Source organism: Mesoplodon bidens, assembly GCF_964165515.1.
Source record: "Mesoplodon bidens genome assembly, chromosome: 4".
In the NCBI taxonomy this organism is placed as follows: domain Eukaryota; kingdom Metazoa; phylum Chordata; class Mammalia; order Artiodactyla; family Ziphiidae; genus Mesoplodon; species Mesoplodon bidens.
The window spans coordinates 84,842,254-84,859,828 of record NC_138160.1 but is presented as its reverse complement, the minus strand read 5'-3'; the positions used below and the strand labels follow the sequence as shown (position 1 = coordinate 84,859,828).

Sequence of the window (17,575 nt, the reverse complement as noted above, 5' to 3'; positions counted from 1 at the left end):
AAGTAAAGTTGTCACTGTTGCAGATGACATGACACTATGCGTAGAGAATCCTAAAGATGTCACCAGAAAACTACTAGAGCTAATCAGTGAATCTGGTAAAGTTTCAGGATACAAAATTAATGCACAGAAATCTCTTGCATTCCTATATGCTAACAATGAAATATCAGAAAGAGAAATTAAGGAAACACTCCCATTCACCATTGCAACAAAAAGGATAAAACACCTAGGAATAAACCTACCTAAGGAGGTCAGAGACATGCACTCAGAAAACTATAAGAAATCAAGAAAGAAATCAAAGATGACACAAACAGATGGAGTGATAGACCATGCTCTTGGAAGAATCAGTATTATGTAAATGACTATACTACCGAAAGAAATCTACAGATTCAATGCAATCCCTATCAAATTACCAATGGCATTTTTTACAGAACTAGAACAAAAAATCTTAAAATCTGTATGGAGACAAAAAAGACCCCCAATAGCCAAAGCAGTCTTGAGGGAAAAAAACGGAACTGGAGGAATCAGACTCCCTGACTTCAGACTATACTACAAAGCTACAGTAATCAAGACAATATGGTACTGGCACAAAAACAGAAATATAGATCAATGGAACAGGAGAGAAAGCCCAGAGATAAACCCATGCACCTATGGTCAACTAATCTATGATAACGGAAGCATGGATATACAATGGAGGAAAGACAGTCTCTTCAATAAGTGGTGCTGGGAAAACTAGACAGCTACATGTAAAAGAACGAAATTAGAACACTCCCTAACACCATACACAAAAATAAACTCAAAATGGATTAAAGAACTAAATGTGAGACCAGGCACTATAAATCTCAGAGGAAAACATAGGAAGAACACTCTGACATAAATCACAGCAAGATCTTTTTTGATCCACCTCCTAGAGTAATAGAAATAAAAACAAAAATAAACAAATGGGACCTAATGAAACTTAAAAGCTTTTGCACAGCAAAGGAAACTATAAACAAGACGAAAAGACAACCCTCAGAATGGGAGAAAATATTTGCAAAGGAATCAACAAAGGATTAATCTCCAAAATATATAAACAGCTCATGCAGCTCAATATTAAAAAAACAAACAACCCAATCCAAAAATGGTCAGAAGACCTAAACAGACATCTCTCTAAAGAAGACATACAGATGGCCAAGAGGCACATGAAAATTTGCTCAACATCACTAATTATTAGAGAAATGCAAATCAAAACTACAATGAGGTATCACCTCACACCAGCTAGAATGGGCATCATCAGAAAATCTACAAACAACAAATGCTGGAGAGGGTGTGGAGAAAAGGGAACCCTCTTGCACTGTTGGTGGGAATGTAAATTGATACAGCCACTGTGGAGAATAGCATGGACGTTCCTTAAAAAACTAAAAATAGAACTACCATACGACCCAGCAATCCCACTACTGGGCATGTACCCTGAGAAAACCATAACTCAAAAAGACACATGCACCCCAATGTTCACTGCAGCACTATTTACAATAGCCAGGTCATGGAAGCAACCTAAATGCCCATCGACAGATGAATGGATAAAGAAATGTGGTACATATATACAATGGAAGATTACTCAGCCATAAAAAGGAACGAAATTGGGTCATTTGCAGAGATGTGGATGGACCTGGAGACTGTCATGCAGAGTGAAGTAAGTCAGAAAGAGCAAAACAAATATCGTATATTAACGCATATATGTGGAATCTAGAAAAATGGTACAGACAGGATAGAAAGCCCAGAGATAAACCCATGCACCTATGGTACAGAGGAACCAGTTTGCAAGGCAGAAATAGAGATACAGATGTAGAGAACAAACGTATGGACATCAATGGGGGGAAAGCCTTGGAGGGGGGGTGGGTATGGTGGTGTGATGAACTGGAAGATTGGGATTGACATGTATACACTGATGTGTATAAAATAGAAAACTAATAAGAACCTGCTGTGTAAAAAATAAATAAAATAAAATTCAAAAAAAAAATCATGAGGAAACAGATGAAGCCACGCTGTGAGACCCTGTGCAAGACATCTGGCCTGGACTCTTAAAAATGTCCATGTTTTGGAAGAAACATCTGTAAACTATAATTTATGTGAAAATATAGCTATCCACTTGTAGAAATTGGCAAAGTAAAACAGCCATTCTCAAAGACAGTGGTTTTCAACTCTGGCTGCACATTAGAATTACCTGGAGAAATTAAAAAATATGACCTATAGCAATATCCTATGGTAAGCCAATCAAATCAGAATTTCTGGAGGTAGTGTCCAATCATTTTTTTCTTAAATTCCCCAGTGATTCTACTGTGATGGGATCCATTCCTTTAGGTACTTCCCAGGCAGTGCAATATCTAACTCAATAAATGAAGTTCAGCTAAGAAAAATATCAGTGAAGAGATTGCCTGAAGTCAGTGCAGTTCATTCCAGTCCGCCAGCTTTATTTAAGCCAGGTTAGTAGAATAAGGGTGGTGTTCTAGGACAGGATGGTAATGCAGACTTTCTTTTTCTGGATTTTCTTTTTTATAAAGCCATTTGCTTATATTAAGCATATAATGCCATGTGCTATATTAAGGGACATATGTAAGAACAGACCTGCAAATGTATTCGTCTATTCTATGGATATTGTTGAAGATTTTAATTACACAACATGGTGCTATCTTTCAGAAGATACTTGGGAGCAAATTTTTCTGATCTTATTATCAGGAATTCTAAATGTTTAACTGGCTCATGAATCATGTAAATAGTCAAGTTTTACTTAATGAGCTGCTAGAAAGTTTAGAGCCAAATTCTCCCCATGAACAACTGTAATAACAATTATTCTTGTATACAATTTCCGATTTTTATCTTTGTTTTCCCTTTTTCTTTACCACCTCCTTATAATTTATCATTTTGATCTAGTTTTCTTTTTTTTTTTTGCATCCATGAGCCACTGTAAAACTGTTTAGGAACAAAATTAGGCATACATAACTTTAAAGATATGTAACTAATAGAGCTGATGATCATAATACAGTACCACAGAAGATGGCTTTAGTGCAAGTCAACTAATTTCCTCAACGTAAGAAAAGTTGAACAGCATCAAAGTCAGCCTATAACATAACACATTCGGATGCTGAAATACAAACATGTAAGATATAGTGAACAGGCACGCATACACCAGAATAGTGCTGTTGTGATTCTACATTTACACGTTTACCACTAACGTGGTGAAAGGGGCATAAAGGAATGGTCAGAGGGAGGAAAAGTGTGTTCTTCATTTGAGAAGGAAAAAAAAAACTTTCAATTAGATCAATTTGGTGTCAATTATGAGGGAAAAAAATCTAGGTTAAGTTAGATATTTTAAATAACTTAGCTGGAAGACAATTTAATTTTTTTGCAAAGTATTCTATATTGCTTTTGTGATTAGTCAGTTAAATCTATAACATGACACTAATAAGATACCTGAATTGCAAGTAGGCATTTTGAAGAAAGGGTTCTAGAGTCTGATTATTATAAAAAGAAAAGTTATCAGGTTCTTACTAAATTGCATTGATTATGAAAAAGTTGTTTTACAAGTAATTTGTAATCACTGTTAAGAGCTGAATATTCCTACGAATACATGGGTATTTGGAGTAAAATTATTCTTTAAAAAGAAAACCATTAGTAGTAATCTACACTGATGGATTAATTTGCGTATGTAATTTGAGACACAGGTTTCCTCTTAGCTATGATCACCTTTTATTAAAGTATTTACCTTCTGATTGATATACAGGCAAAAACCCTCTTTGAATTTTAAAAGAAATCCTGGTTTTACACATGTATGTAAACTCTTAGGCTGGTTTTTAATTTATATCAGCTACATAATAAAATACCATCTTAATTTTAATACATTTCTTTTGGTTGAAGACATTGAATAGGTTTCACTATATCTGTGGTTTGTGTAATTATTACAAAAGTTGTATACAAACCCTGCAAATATGCAAAAATTGCAAAATACACTCTGACAGCTAATGCTCTGAAAACACTTTATTACACAAATTACATTCAGATTCTGAAAATAGTGATCTAACAGTGTAACCTTCTAAAAATAAGACATCCCCGAAACACACCAACTGAGGAAGAAAATTTAAAAAAAGAATTTAAATAGAGACTTTTTTTTCTTTCCCTCGTTGCAATATAATGTTAGTGATTTTAAAAAAATAGAAGGAGATTTAGCAGCTTTGTTGTCATGTAGCACAAAGTTTCTCTTTACTGCCACAGGCTGAGAATGCTGAACAGGAAAGGCACCAAAGAAAGACACTGGCAATGGAGGTGCTATTGGGAAAATACTGTGTTCAAGCAGAGAATGGGGTTATTTACAAACTACAGAAAAGTCTCAAAAATGCAGATGAGCAAACCTTCCATCATTAAATTACTAGTGTGATGGAAGAAGAGAACTGTTTATTCTACGTTCATATAAAGACAATGGCACTGTTATGAACTTTCAGGAAACTCCTCAACTAGAACCAGAAGCCAACTAAATCAAAACGAAGTAAATAAAATGTGTACAGTCCCACACAGACTAGTACAGTTTACAATTAAATACACAAAACGCTAAACGTGCTAAAGGGAAAGGAATCTGGCATTCTTGGCAAATTTCATCAACCTAAATCAAAGCCCCGTTTTCAGGAGGAAGGTGCGGGTACAGGCAGAGGTGCTGAATACTCCTCTTCTGACTCACTTCCGTCATCATCTTTCTCCTGGTCACTTCCCTCCGTGCTAAGGCGGTCAAAGCCTTTTCGGCTATAGCCTTTCCGGCTTGCGAAGAAGTTTCCGAGGTTTAAGCCTCCACTTCCCTTTCCTGCAGAAATCGAACAATGACAGAGGATTGAGGTAACATTTGCACAAATGATTCTCAGTTTCCTTGTAAATTCTTATGGGGATGGGAAAGGGTAGATATTAGCGGGGGGAAAAAGTGACATAGAGAGATACTTATCCTACAGAGTCAGAAAGATACGATTCCACAGATTCATTAAAATAAATAAGGGAAAAACCCAAAGCTCCCCAGGATTATGTGTTTCTACAGGATTATTTCAGATTCACTTTTCACCTCCTGCCTTTTCCAGGCTCTCTGGAATGGGCATCCCCTTGAGCAGCTCTTCATTTCAACGACTTTAGGAAAAGGTCATCTTCACCAAGACATGCACTGACACACTGACAGAAGTGATAGAAAATATAGTGAAGACAAATGAAGCCAGATACAAAGGCAAGAGAAGAGAATTCGATAATACAGAAGAGCAAGCTGGGAAAATGAAGCTGGAGAACCTGCACCAGAGCCACACACTTCAGTTGGTTCATGGTTTGCATTCTGGGGATGCTGTGCTGCACACAAGGAGTTTAATTTGCAGAGAGAAAATAAAAAATATCTCCCTGCTTTTTAAAAGACACGCACTCGTTGACTATGAATCACATGTGAAGGATTCTAAAAGGTCACAGGCATACCTCTAAGTCTTCCCAGAACTCTTCCCGAACTTCCCTCAAGTTTATGTTCAGAATCTGCTAGAAAAAGATGGCATATTTCAAAATGAGTCCCAGACACCTTCCTCAACCCATGGGCTGAACTTTCAACACAAAATAAGGAATTAATTCATGAATGATTAATAACAAGGTCTGGCTCTTGTCTGTATGTATTCTTAGAATTCTAAGGGAAAATAAAGGCAATATATTATTGTGATGTATACAAAGGCCAGAGCTGGGTTTGACTCCTGCCTGTGTCTCTTATGGGCTGTGCAATCTCAATAAATTACTTCTCTGAGCCTCAGTTTTCTCTTCTGAGAAAAGAGAGATCAATGACAATCTCTACCTCTCTGTAAGGTTTAGATGGGATACTGCATGGAACAATGCTTGTAACAGTGCCTGGTACACACACAGTAAATGCTCAGTAAATATTAGTTACCTTTATTAGGACAAAAGTCAGTTACCAGTAATGTGTAAAAATTTGGAAGCTTATTACAGTTTTAGGAATATTGGTCTGAGGTTTTTGTCTTTCTATTAAGAACAGTACATGTCCTGCTTGAGAAAGCTTTGGATCCATGTACACCATTACCTTTTTATATAAGACGGAAGCCAAAAAACCTGAAACCCTGAGTACTTTCAGCCATACAAGGTGACCCCAATTCCAAAATTTGGGCTCCCCAAATTCCAGCCCATCTCCATGAAGAATTGACTTTCTTTCCTTAGTTGGAGGCAGAACTCCTTATGGACTTCCTTTCTCTGTGTGCTGTGTATCTCCCTGCACTCTTTGCCCTGCTTCCAACACTCCCTTAAGGGCTATGGTCAGGGAAAGGAGGCTCAAAGTCTCTAACCAGGAGAGGGGGCAGCATCGTGGAGAAAGCTCACAGGCAGAGGACAGAGCAAAGGAAGGAGTTGGTGGGGAGAGAAATAGGCCAGAAGGGAAGAAAATCTGATGAGACCATTAGAAAGCCAACAAATTAGACTGTAAATTCCATAAGGACGCGGGACAGTCCCTAGTCAGTTTTGCATCCCCTGTGCCTAGGACAGTGTCTGATGTGGAGCTGACATGCTGTAAGGGTGTGCTGAATAAGTGCAAGGGCTTTCATGAGGGTTGTTAAAAACCCTGAGAGACTGGATAAGATCTATCAGGAACAAATGTTGAAAAAATGTGAGAGGCTGATCTACTTTTAGAATTAAATGTATTAGACTGAACCATATGAAACTAGTTTTCTAAATAAAACATGATTGAACAATGGCAGTTTCATATGGTTCGACCTGGGTCCCTGTCTTCCCAACACACGCCTGTAAACTCAGTATCCCGGTAACAGTGCCAGGCACGCGTGCTAACAGCAAACAGGAGACACCAAACCTTCTGGACTCCCCAGCCACTCCTCCTCCATTGTGGGTTGATTACCAACATTCCTGCTACCTGCCCCCAGGCCCCATGTGTTCCTGATACTCTGTATTTATCACTGCACTTACCACCCTCTTTTAATACCTTTATGTGTCATTTCTTTTTTATGTGTCATCTATTCTGTGAGCTCCATTTATTTATTCAGTCATTTTCCCAGTGACTATTTATCAAACCCCTAGTGCCAGGAACTCTTATTTGTGCTGGGGATATATCAGTAAACAAGTAAACATACATGATTCTTGCTCTTTTGAAGCTTCCATCTAACTCCATGAAGATAATGACTACATTTACTTATCTTTGCCTCTGCTTAACACAGTTCCATACCCATAACAAGGGCTCCATAGCAGTCCCTTTTGGGAAGAGTTAGCTGTATTTTTGCAGAGTTTTACTGACTGCAGATGAAAAGCAAAAGAAAGTCCTAGAAAAATTCCCTTTCACAAATTATTAAATTAAATCCTCTGGTTTTGTTTCTGTGTCAGGGCTTTGCCATGGGCACTGAATCCCTGCCATGGTCGCCTTGGCCTGAAATACAATCAGATGCTGTTTCTTGATCAAATGCTTCCTTCCACCCTGGTCCATGGATGCCTTCCCAAGCATAGCTGTAGCCTCCTGCCTTAGGACCTGGGGACCCAGCTAAGGGACTGTTCCTGACAGGTGAGGATCACAAGTTGGATTATTTGTTTATTTATGTGGATACCTTGAAAGGGTCCTATAATATGATAATGATTTGATAAAATACGGACACTAGTATTGGACCCTCCCTTGTTTGGTTAGGGAAGGCTGATGGCCTAAATGATGACTATTTAAAAACTATCAAATGGTTTCTTATAGAAATAGTTGGTTTCCTGAGAGCTGGGGTTTAAGACAAGTACCTTTTATGACTTCTTATGATGTTTATTACTTTATTACCAATGATTATTCCTAATAATTATTGGTGGTATTAATTGGGCACTTACTAAGTGCAGGTACTGTGATAAATGCTTTATGTACATTATTTCATTTAATCGTTACACAACCTTGTGAGTATTTTATCCCCACTTTATAGATGAAGTGGCTTAGAGAGATTAAGTAACTTGCCCAAGGTCATGTAGCTAGGAGCTACAGCCAGGACTAGGGAAAAATACAACTTCTAAAAAACTGACCCAGGCATTTTGAGGACTGGGCCTGTTTCTAACAGAAGGGATCTCCTCCTTCCTGACCCTTCAGATAATTTATACTGACTCTACTCATCTACGCAGTTTCATATGGAGACATTAAATGGGTTTAAGCCAACGCTAAAAGGCAACAATAAAGGTTATATTTTAATCTAACTATCTAAATTTTGAAGCTCCAGATATATTTTCCACTGTGATACTAACTATAGACAATATTTGGAACATAGACAATGTTGAAAAAGGTAGAGAACACAAGAAAAAAAACAACAACACTGAAAAACATCACAACCAAACTTTGAGGATAATCAGGCCAAACATTCTTTCAAAGGTAAGGTTCCAAGTTCAAGGGGCTCATTTTACTTGCCTCCAAAGGCCCTTGATTTTTTCCACCGAATAAATAAGGCAATGGCCAGCAGGACAACCACCGGAATAACCAGAAGGGTTGTAATGAGAATCACGGGCACTCCCGAGCCTGGCTCTTGGATCAGTTTCTGTTTCTCTTGCATCTTCTGCAATTCTGAGGAGGCGGGTTTGTTCTCCATTTTGGTTTCAACAACTGCCTCGGATTCTTCAGGGAAAGAAGAGTTTACAATATTCAACTAACTCAAAGACTCCAAAACCCTCCCACCCGCCCCTACCCAGTCAAATTAACAGCTGCTCATGAAGAACTTGTTGAGCTCAATGCATGTGGGGTTCATATTTCAATAACTGCATCTACCGAGCTGGCAATTGTGACTAGCAAATTCCCAGTAAATGATTTTTCACTTTTATATTGGGTTTCTTTGGTTCTGCTCTTTGTTCCCTCTTTTAACTATAATTCCACAAAAGATATATCCTACTTTTGCATTTTTTCAAAGTTAAAATGGACAGGCAGCATGGCGTAGGGGACAGAACTGGCATGCACGGTGGAGTCAGATGAATCTGGGCTCAAATCCCAGTTCTCCTACAATAGCCAGCGTGTGTAACTTTGGGCAAGTTACTTAAGTGACTGTGCCTTGGAAACCTCTGTATAACTGTGATGATGATAACAACCTCCTTCATGAAATTACTGAAGATAAATGTTTATCATAAAAAAGGTGCTTAATAAGTATTTGTTTCCTTGTGTCTTCAGTTTATGAACCTCTTTCATGTTCAATGAATTATTGGTACCTCACATGCATAGTTGCACATATTAATTCTAGAATTATGAAATGGAAAAAGGAACTGTGTCTTTTCCAGGTTGTTTTCTACCATTCCCAGCAAGTTGTAAGTGCACACAGATGCACTGTATGTCCATTTGTTGTTGATGAAAATAACTTACACAACTATTCTGTGATATTGGCAGATACTGGGTAGATATCAGGCCTAAAGTACTGCTTGGGAAATTGATACAATAAAACCATATAAGCAGCTGCAGAAATCTTATTAACTACTGACTTGAAAATGAGGTTGAACCTTGAGGCATTCTTGCCCCCAAGAAGCACATATATGTGTTTGTACAAGAACCCTGTGTGTGAAGGCTGGAAGTCACAACCATGTTTGCCAAAAGGCTCACAGGTTTCTGAACTTCAACTTCTTGGTGTGCCCTCTGCCCTATGATACAGAGTGCATCATATGGCCTCATGGAAATTTTGACAAAATGGCAGGGATAAGTGGTTTAAAATGATCAGGAAAATCTTTGGTTAATATTTAATATGTATGGACACAGCTTAGTAGCTTGCTGGACACTTCTCCAAGGAAGCATTTCTTAAATTACTTAAGGCATTGTAAACACAATTTATGATACACACAATTGGGAGGTCCCAGGTTTTTGCCTCAATGTTCTGAGCCAGCCTCCTTCCCAGCCTCAGTTAAATCTATGAAGCACGTACTCTGTTTCAGGTATCGTTCTCATTTAATCATCACACCAAGCCTATGAGTGGGCACTATTATTATCACCATTTTACAGATGGCCTCACAGTCTTCATTTCCTTCCCTGTACTGTGATTAAGGGGAGACCATTATTTCCCTTCCTTTATCCACTGAAGTGGGTCTTGAAACTTCAGTGGGAAAGAAGGAAGGGGATTGGTTCATAGATCTAAATGGTTAATCTTTCTAAGTCTCAGTTTCCAAGAGGAATATGAATGTGATTCCTACTCTTCCTGACCACTAGCTGTTTTGTCTTTTTCTTCACTGTTGTACAAAAGGTATACAAATTGTTCTATATTTAAGCTTGTTCTATATTTAAGCAAAAAATAACAATAAAGAGATGATAGGATTAAAAAATATAGGCCAAAGATATAGATTGGTAGTCAAGAACTTGTTGCCTTGGAAGAAGGGTTTATTTCTATTTGAAAGTGACTATAATCAGAGTAATTACATAGCACTTTCTACCTGTCATTCAGTGGTTTACCTACACCTAAGTCATTGGCTGTACCAGTTCATATCTAGTTTCATCGATAAGGCAGAGCTAGGATCGGGCTCCAATAAAAGGAAAGAAGAACTATGAAGTAGGTGACAGGCTAACAGAATCATTTTACCATTCATAGTAAGTATGCTGAGAATGAGGTAATGAACTTGCTAAGATACGCACACTGCACTTTAGAAATTCTTGATTTCCACATCCCTTCTGTATGCTGAGTGCCATCTACTAAAAATAGTTGAACTTTCTAACTTTTGGAACCAGCTGAAGTATGTTTAGATTTTAAAAGATGCTCTACATTTTAAACAAAGAGGATAAAAAATTTTAATTTCCCAATATAAAAGAAAAAATTGCTGCTCTTCTTAGAAGCCTTTATAAGTGGAGTAAAAAGCCTAAAAAATCGTTATCACTTAAGAGACTAAGAATTCCATTCAAAGCGTAAAGAGCAATCTAAATTCTGTCACTTTTACTCTTTATCCTAAATTCTTTAATTAAAACCCCCAGTAATTTAGAGCATCCCTGATGAAGATGGAATGGAGAAGCTCTAAGATTAGCTAGGACCTGGGGCTTCTGGAAGGTGGGGGTACCCCATGTGACATTGTGACATTCTCCTATATAAGAGGCCAGATGTATTCAATCTGCAACAAAATATGTATTCAAACAAGCTTTCTTGGAATCTCTAGAGATACTTGGAAATAAAAAGAATTTTGAAAGCTGATGTATAGGAAGCTTTTTCCTTCTTCTTTAAAGCAATGCATTTAGAAAGGGAGGCTAGGTGCACTCCCATGTGAGCTCACACACACAAGCACGTGCATGTCTCTCCCCCCTTGACAGAAGGGGAGAAGCCCAGAGATCACTTGGAGTAACTGGGACAGGAAAGGAGAGACATTCTTAATACAGCAACATAGCAATTATGACCCAGTCCCTCACAGATGGAACTGAAGGCTGTAGACGGCATACCGGCAAGTAACATGTTAGAAGACATGAAAAGTACATATAGCACCAATGAGATTACAGGCATACTTTGGAGCTATTGCAGGTTCAATTCTGGACCAACTCAATAAAGCAAATATTGCAATTAAGCGAGTCACATAAATTTTTTTGTTTGCCAGTGTATATAAAAGTTATCTTTACGTTATACTGTAGTCTATTAAGGGTGCAACAGCATTATGTCTTAAAAAACAATGTATATACTTTAATTAAAAAATAGTTTCTTGCTAAAAATGCTAACCATGATCTGAGCCTTCAGCGAGTTCATAGTAGTAACATCAAAGATGGTGATCACAGATCACCATAACAAATAATATTGAAAAAGTTTGAAATATTTCAAGAATTTCCAAAATGTGACACAGAGACACGAAGTGAGCAAATGCTGTTGGAAAACGGCGCCGACAGACTTGCTCAATGCAGGGCTGCCATAAACCTTCCATTAGTAAGAAACACAAAGTGCGTATCTGCAAAGTGCAATAAAACGAGTATTCCTGTACTCATTTTTTGGTTTGTTTGTTAAATGCAATGTGCTTCCCCTACAATGTGCTGCTCTCCATAAGGTCTAAGATGCTAACTGCTAAAAACAGAGAATTTATTTTTATTTTCTTAAGTCTGATTTGCCATCATCATCTTGTACGGTGGGGGTGGGGAAGGGGTGAAGGGCTATGCTTTTGGTGGGATATTGGCATATCTATTTTATCCCTAGTAACTTTATTCGAAAGTTTCAATCCCTTTCCTAAGTTGCTATCATCACAAATTCTCTCATCCCTGAAACTCCCTGAGAACACAACACTGGTTCTGAAACTCTATTACTGATCGGTTGTGTAACCTTTCACAGCGGGGATGAGTGTCATCAAAGGTTACTTGAATTTCAAAATTTACAATTACCATGTATCTACAGGGCTGTTAAATCTGGGATGGTGTTTCTCCCTCTCTTTGTAAGAGGTGGTTTAAATTAAGCTTCCAGATTTTGATAAAAGACAAACTCTTGGAGATCCAGAATGATTTATATTCCTTTTTGTAATAAGAAAATAATCTTTTAAAAAAAAGTTTAATGAGAGTCATACAGAATCAAAGAGGACTAGAACAAGTTCATTTGGGTTTGGCTATTCCTAACTATTAAAATGGAACTGTCATGACAAGGCATTTCAATTAAATTGACTATTTGAGCTGCTGAGAGGTTTCTTGACCAAACAGACTCAGTGGTGTGCAGGAGAGAGGATGTAGCCAATGGGTGAGATTAGTGTGGTTGGGCTGTTCACAGCAGGTCAACCAGTATAGTCTCAGAGTTTTGGTGGGATCTATTTAAATAGAAATAGTCTGAGGCCACTTCAAAATCCCAGAGATTTCACAGTAAACTGCAACCATCTGCAACCTGTAGTTCCTGGAAGAATTTATGGTGAATGAATTGGTGGTATTGATCTCTCCTCAGCAGTACAGTAATAGTGGTTAAGAGCATAGCTTTGGTGCCAGACTGGTTTAAATTCTGGCTCTACCATTTAATATCTTAGTAGTAATACTGATCCTCAATTTTCTCACATATGTAAAATGGGGATAATAGCAATTATCATATGGTTGGTGCAAGGATTAACCTTAATTCTCTGTATAGCCCATTTTTTGTGCTCCATAAATGATAGCTCTTATTAATAACAGTATCTTTTCCAATGTCTTTATTCCAGGGCGAATAGAACTTATCGATAACTCTTTACATAACAATAACAGAAAAACAGCAGATCAGGAACTTCTTCAATATGTGTAGTATGAATGTCACTCAGTAGTGTCACCTGGGTAGAATCTCTACAAATGCCAAACAGTTGCTATTTATTTATTTTATAATATTATCTTAGCCCTTTCAACCTTGAGCCGGCTATATTTTCTTATCTGCCAATATAAAATCCCTAAACTGCCTCTTGGTTCTGGCTTCTTTTCCTCTTTTCCACCTGCTTTCATGAAAAAGGAAAACAAGTAAGCCTAGGCTTAAGTCTTAATATCTGGGAGAATCATTTGTAAAGCAACTAAGAATTGAGTCACTTTGCTACTTAAACATTAGGAACACATCTAGTGAGTTCTTAACTACACGACAATGTCAAATCCCTGAAAATAGTAGAAAATGTATAAATATAAACTGATCCTAAGAAAGGGAGAAAATAATTTGACTGGGATTCCAAACGAACCCAGTGGTTTTGCCAGTAGCTAAATTCCATCTCCCCATGTCTTACAATACATACCAATGATATAATACTTATTTCTATATATGAATATGCATGTATGTATGTACACACACACACAGAGTCCTTATAGGCTATAAGTCTCTTGAAGTCAGGCAGTTTCATTGCTATAGTGCCTTACACATAGATGGCCCTCAGTAAATGTTGGGGGCTGAATGGTACTAAGATTGGAGCTTAGGGAGCAGCTAATCTTTTCAGGCCCCTATATTATTAACTCTCCAAAGATATTTTTCACTCTAAAGATTACAGCCCATTGAGGAAGGCCTTTCCCAGCATGCTGGATGTTATTTTTCTACTTGCCTGAGGTTAAAATACTTCCAAAAGTGACTGACTGACTTTTTTTCTCTCTGAATGCCTCTAACCCACTTGTTGTAGATTTCTTACATCCCCAATCACTTTTCATCACTTGAAATCAGTGAGTTTGAGCTCATTATTACTATTCCATTTTATCAGAAAAAGCAGTGGCAGCATGCAGGTTTAAAGGCTCAAGTACATAGTAGAAGTTATAGATAATTTATCAGATTATATTTTTGGCCTGATAATTTTTAAGTGCAATCAAGAGTCATAAAAGAATTCAACACAAATAGGCTTGGGTTTCATAGTCACAAGAGGAATCTGACCAACCTTTGATTTCCTGGACCTCAATGCCAGCCTTTTTAACTGATCGATGTTCCATTTCTGTAACACAGAACAGCAAGGAGAGAGAAAATCAGAATCCCCAAAAAGAATATTTGAAAACTTAATTTGGTATTAATTTTTCTCAGTAGATAATATTTCTTTAATTCATCAAATACATTATTATATTAGAAAAGAGTTTGATACAAATCACTAATTAGGTGCCAGGTCCATGAATCCTGGATACAATCCTCCTAGGGAAAGCTGAAATAATATTTCTAAGGTCTTCATATCTAAAATGAGATTTTCCATGTGGAGTTTACAATTCTGTATTATTTCTGAAATATCAAGTAGTTCTGTTTTCATGTGGACATCTTAGACTGACTACTAGTTCTGCCATGTTTGACTATCAGTCTTCTAGTTGACAAATTGATTTGACTAGTTAAATACTACAATATAAATACACAAGACACTTGTTTAGTCTTCTATGGCAGTCTTATTGTTCCCAAGGTACTGTTTTTTCCAGATTTATTATTTGGTTGCATTCTAGACTGTGCAGAAGGCTTTTTCTCTTTCATAGCTGAATGCTGTATTGTAGTGCTTCTCAATCAGGGGATATTTCAAAACGACTTGGGAAGTCTTTCCAAAATACCCATATTATAACCCTTCTTCTTTCTGTAGATCTTGAATGGGGTCTGGCCATGTGTGCTTTGAAAACCTTCTCCAGGTGACTTGGATATGCATCTCTGTTTAGTACCAGCCGCTAGGGTGGAATAATGAGCCTTAGACGGGAATCTTAACGAGTTCAAGTATCATACTCCTATCTGTAAAATGAAGATACTAGTTAGATTTCCGAAGTTTTTTCCATCTTGAAAGGTATTTATTCATTTTTTATTCTGAAAAGCCTGGGTTCAGTCATGCAGTTGGGAATTATCCATCTCTCTTTGCTTTCCTGTCTGCCTATACCTTCTGGTTCTTCTTTGAGGAGGCAGGTGGTAGGAGAGGCACACTTGCAGGGGAATGTGCAGCTACTGCTGGAGGGGAAGAGTCCATGGGCACCTCTGTGCACTCAGCCCTAACTGGGTCCTTATTACAAAACAGCAAAAATTACTCAAAGGACAATTCTGAAGACAACGGTTACCAAATTTACTTGGGCTCCAAGACCTGTACAGTATATGATTAAAGTTTTTGGACTCATGATTTTACTCTTCTTTGTTATACCTTGTATTTTTTCCTTGTTGTAATTTGCATTTTTCCTTATTATAAGTAGTATTTCTTATCTTCATCAAGTCCACAAGTCTTTATTATTTCTCTATTTAAAACTGCTGTTGTAGGTCCTGATACCTCAAATTTATTATCCTCAATTCTTTTCCTTAACCTCATCTTCTCCTACTGTTTGGACCCTGTCATATTTTAAAAGCATCTCTGGACATTGAGGTTTGTGGCTTCCTAAGCATTTGGTACTGTTCAATTTAGAAAACTTAAGCTTTTAGTATGATATCAGTAGCTATGTTAGTATACTTTTTAAGAATTAGAAATAGTGCCCGAATTGCAATTAGAAGTCTCCAAACTATCTGGCCTGATCCTGATAGAGAAACTTTTCTGTCCCCAGACACACTTTTGGAGTTACATGAAAACATAGTTCAGTATTTTGCACAAGCTTTAGTCTAAAGGGAAAATGCAGAGGGCTTCCTGTTTGGGATGATATGTGTCTGACTCAGATGCTGGTCTTCCAAGATGCTCAGCAGCTACTGAGAGCTGAAGAGCCACGTGGGAAGTGATGCCTCAGTCAGGCCCTCTGCTTTGCCAGAGTCATCTCCTCCTTCTGGAACTAAGCTGGAATTAACATTGGCTTTCAATGTAACAGACATTACTTCAGGCATCAAGAATTTCCTGTGGAATATCTGTGGAAACAAGGGGATAACTGCCAGCAGAAAAAAAAAAAATGTATCTTTCCGCTTTAAAAAAAGTTAATCCCTGAAATGACTACCAACAGGTCTTTTAACAACTGCCAGTCATACCGTGATTTCCTACTCTACTCCTAGCAATAAAAAGAGATGGACATGCAAATTTTTTGACATGTTTTTAAGCAATAAAACTGAGGGAAAATGTGGACAATAATGCCGTAAAGAGTCATACTTTCAGTTGAGGTGAACTTCCACACAGTATTGGTGTGAGCGTCTCCAACATACACGGTCCCATCTTCAGACGCAGTGATGTCATGAGGCATGTCAAAGTGCTGCCAAAACAAGAAGCACATAGTTTGGTGGTGAGCCTATACTTGAGTTCTTTATGAAAAGGCAGACAAACACAGTATAGCACACAAGAAAACCATAAGCATGTTACTCAAACCAGAGAAACAATGATTCCCATCAAAGCAACTCTAGGCCAAAAAGAGTCATCCCTTCATGCACTGGGCACTGCCTCTGCCAGACATAATTCTGTGTGCTGGGAAACACTGAGACAGCCTCATCACTGACTTTCAAGTCTTTTAAGAAGTGAACATTTACAAGCAGATTACTTTTTAACACTCTTCATCAGTTGGTGTTCATTATTTACCTAATTATTTATATTTATAAATAATATTTTTTGCCTTCATATTTCTTCTACCTTTAGTCATTGTCAAATGTGCCTGTTTTAATTTATACAACTAAAAAGGACCAGGTCTTAATTTTTGTTATTATTCTCATCAAGCTATCATAAGCTTCCTTAAAAAGTATTTTTATATTACTGATAAGAGGAATCATTTCAAAGATTCAGGACATTCAGATTATTTCTGAAATGCATACTAGGCGATAAGCAGTAAGGTCGGGTTTTCTACTCTGAAGCCCAGTGTTGACAATATTTTTGGTCAGCAAAGGAAACAAACTGAGTGTGCCCTTCAGTATTTCCCGGTTTTTGTACTTACTTCAGATACACTTGTGTTTTAATATGTCTTTCTTCATGACACATTTCCATACCAAATCATGCCATCTCAATCATGAGGACACAGGAGACAGGGGAGCCCTTTATGTGACTTTATTGGGGTCACCGAGTTAGTTTCTTGAAGAGCAGGCTTAAAATGTGCTGCTTCCATTTCCATCTGTCTACTGCAGATTTCAAGGGTGCCACGTGTTGGCTAGTTGGCAGGATGTGGATGATTTTTTTCATCTTTGAGGCCAGGAGGCCTGCTTGAGTGTACCATTCTCAAAAATATGGTCAGTGAGTATGAATAGGAACATTATCCTGACTTATGGGCTTACCAGATAGCATCTGTCCACTTTGGTTTGCTGAGTACAAAGGGAGCTAATGAGGCAAACTCTTCTTCTTAGCCCAC

At 37.7% G+C, this 17,575-nt stretch overlaps 1 protein-coding gene across 14 annotated transcripts in view; it reads right to left on the bottom strand.

The window, feature by feature from the left end:
• Positions 1 to 3,993: 3,993 nt before the first annotated feature.
• The window catches only part of PAM (peptidylglycine alpha-amidating monooxygenase), a 303,779-nt gene continuing 290,197 nt past the window's right edge, over positions 3,994 to 17,575 (bottom strand). For 6 of the 14 annotated variants that reach the window (XM_081233252.1, XM_081233253.1, XM_081233259.1 and 3 more), the window contains 5 exons: positions 16,399 to 16,498; positions 14,269 to 14,322; positions 8,411 to 8,614; positions 5,467 to 5,523; positions 3,994 to 4,825 (listed from right to left, as the gene is read on the bottom strand). In XM_081233252.1, coding sequence (XP_081089378.1) covers positions 4,650 to 4,825; positions 5,467 to 5,523; positions 8,411 to 8,614; positions 14,269 to 14,322; positions 16,399 to 16,498 — 591 coding nt within the window. In that variant the 3' untranslated portion in view covers positions 3,994 to 4,649. The remainder of the gene's footprint in view (positions 4,826 to 5,466; positions 5,524 to 8,410; positions 8,615 to 14,268; positions 14,323 to 16,398; positions 16,499 to 17,575) is intronic. The other 8 variants (XM_081233262.1, XM_081233254.1, XM_081233263.1 and 5 more) reach the window with 4 other exon arrangements.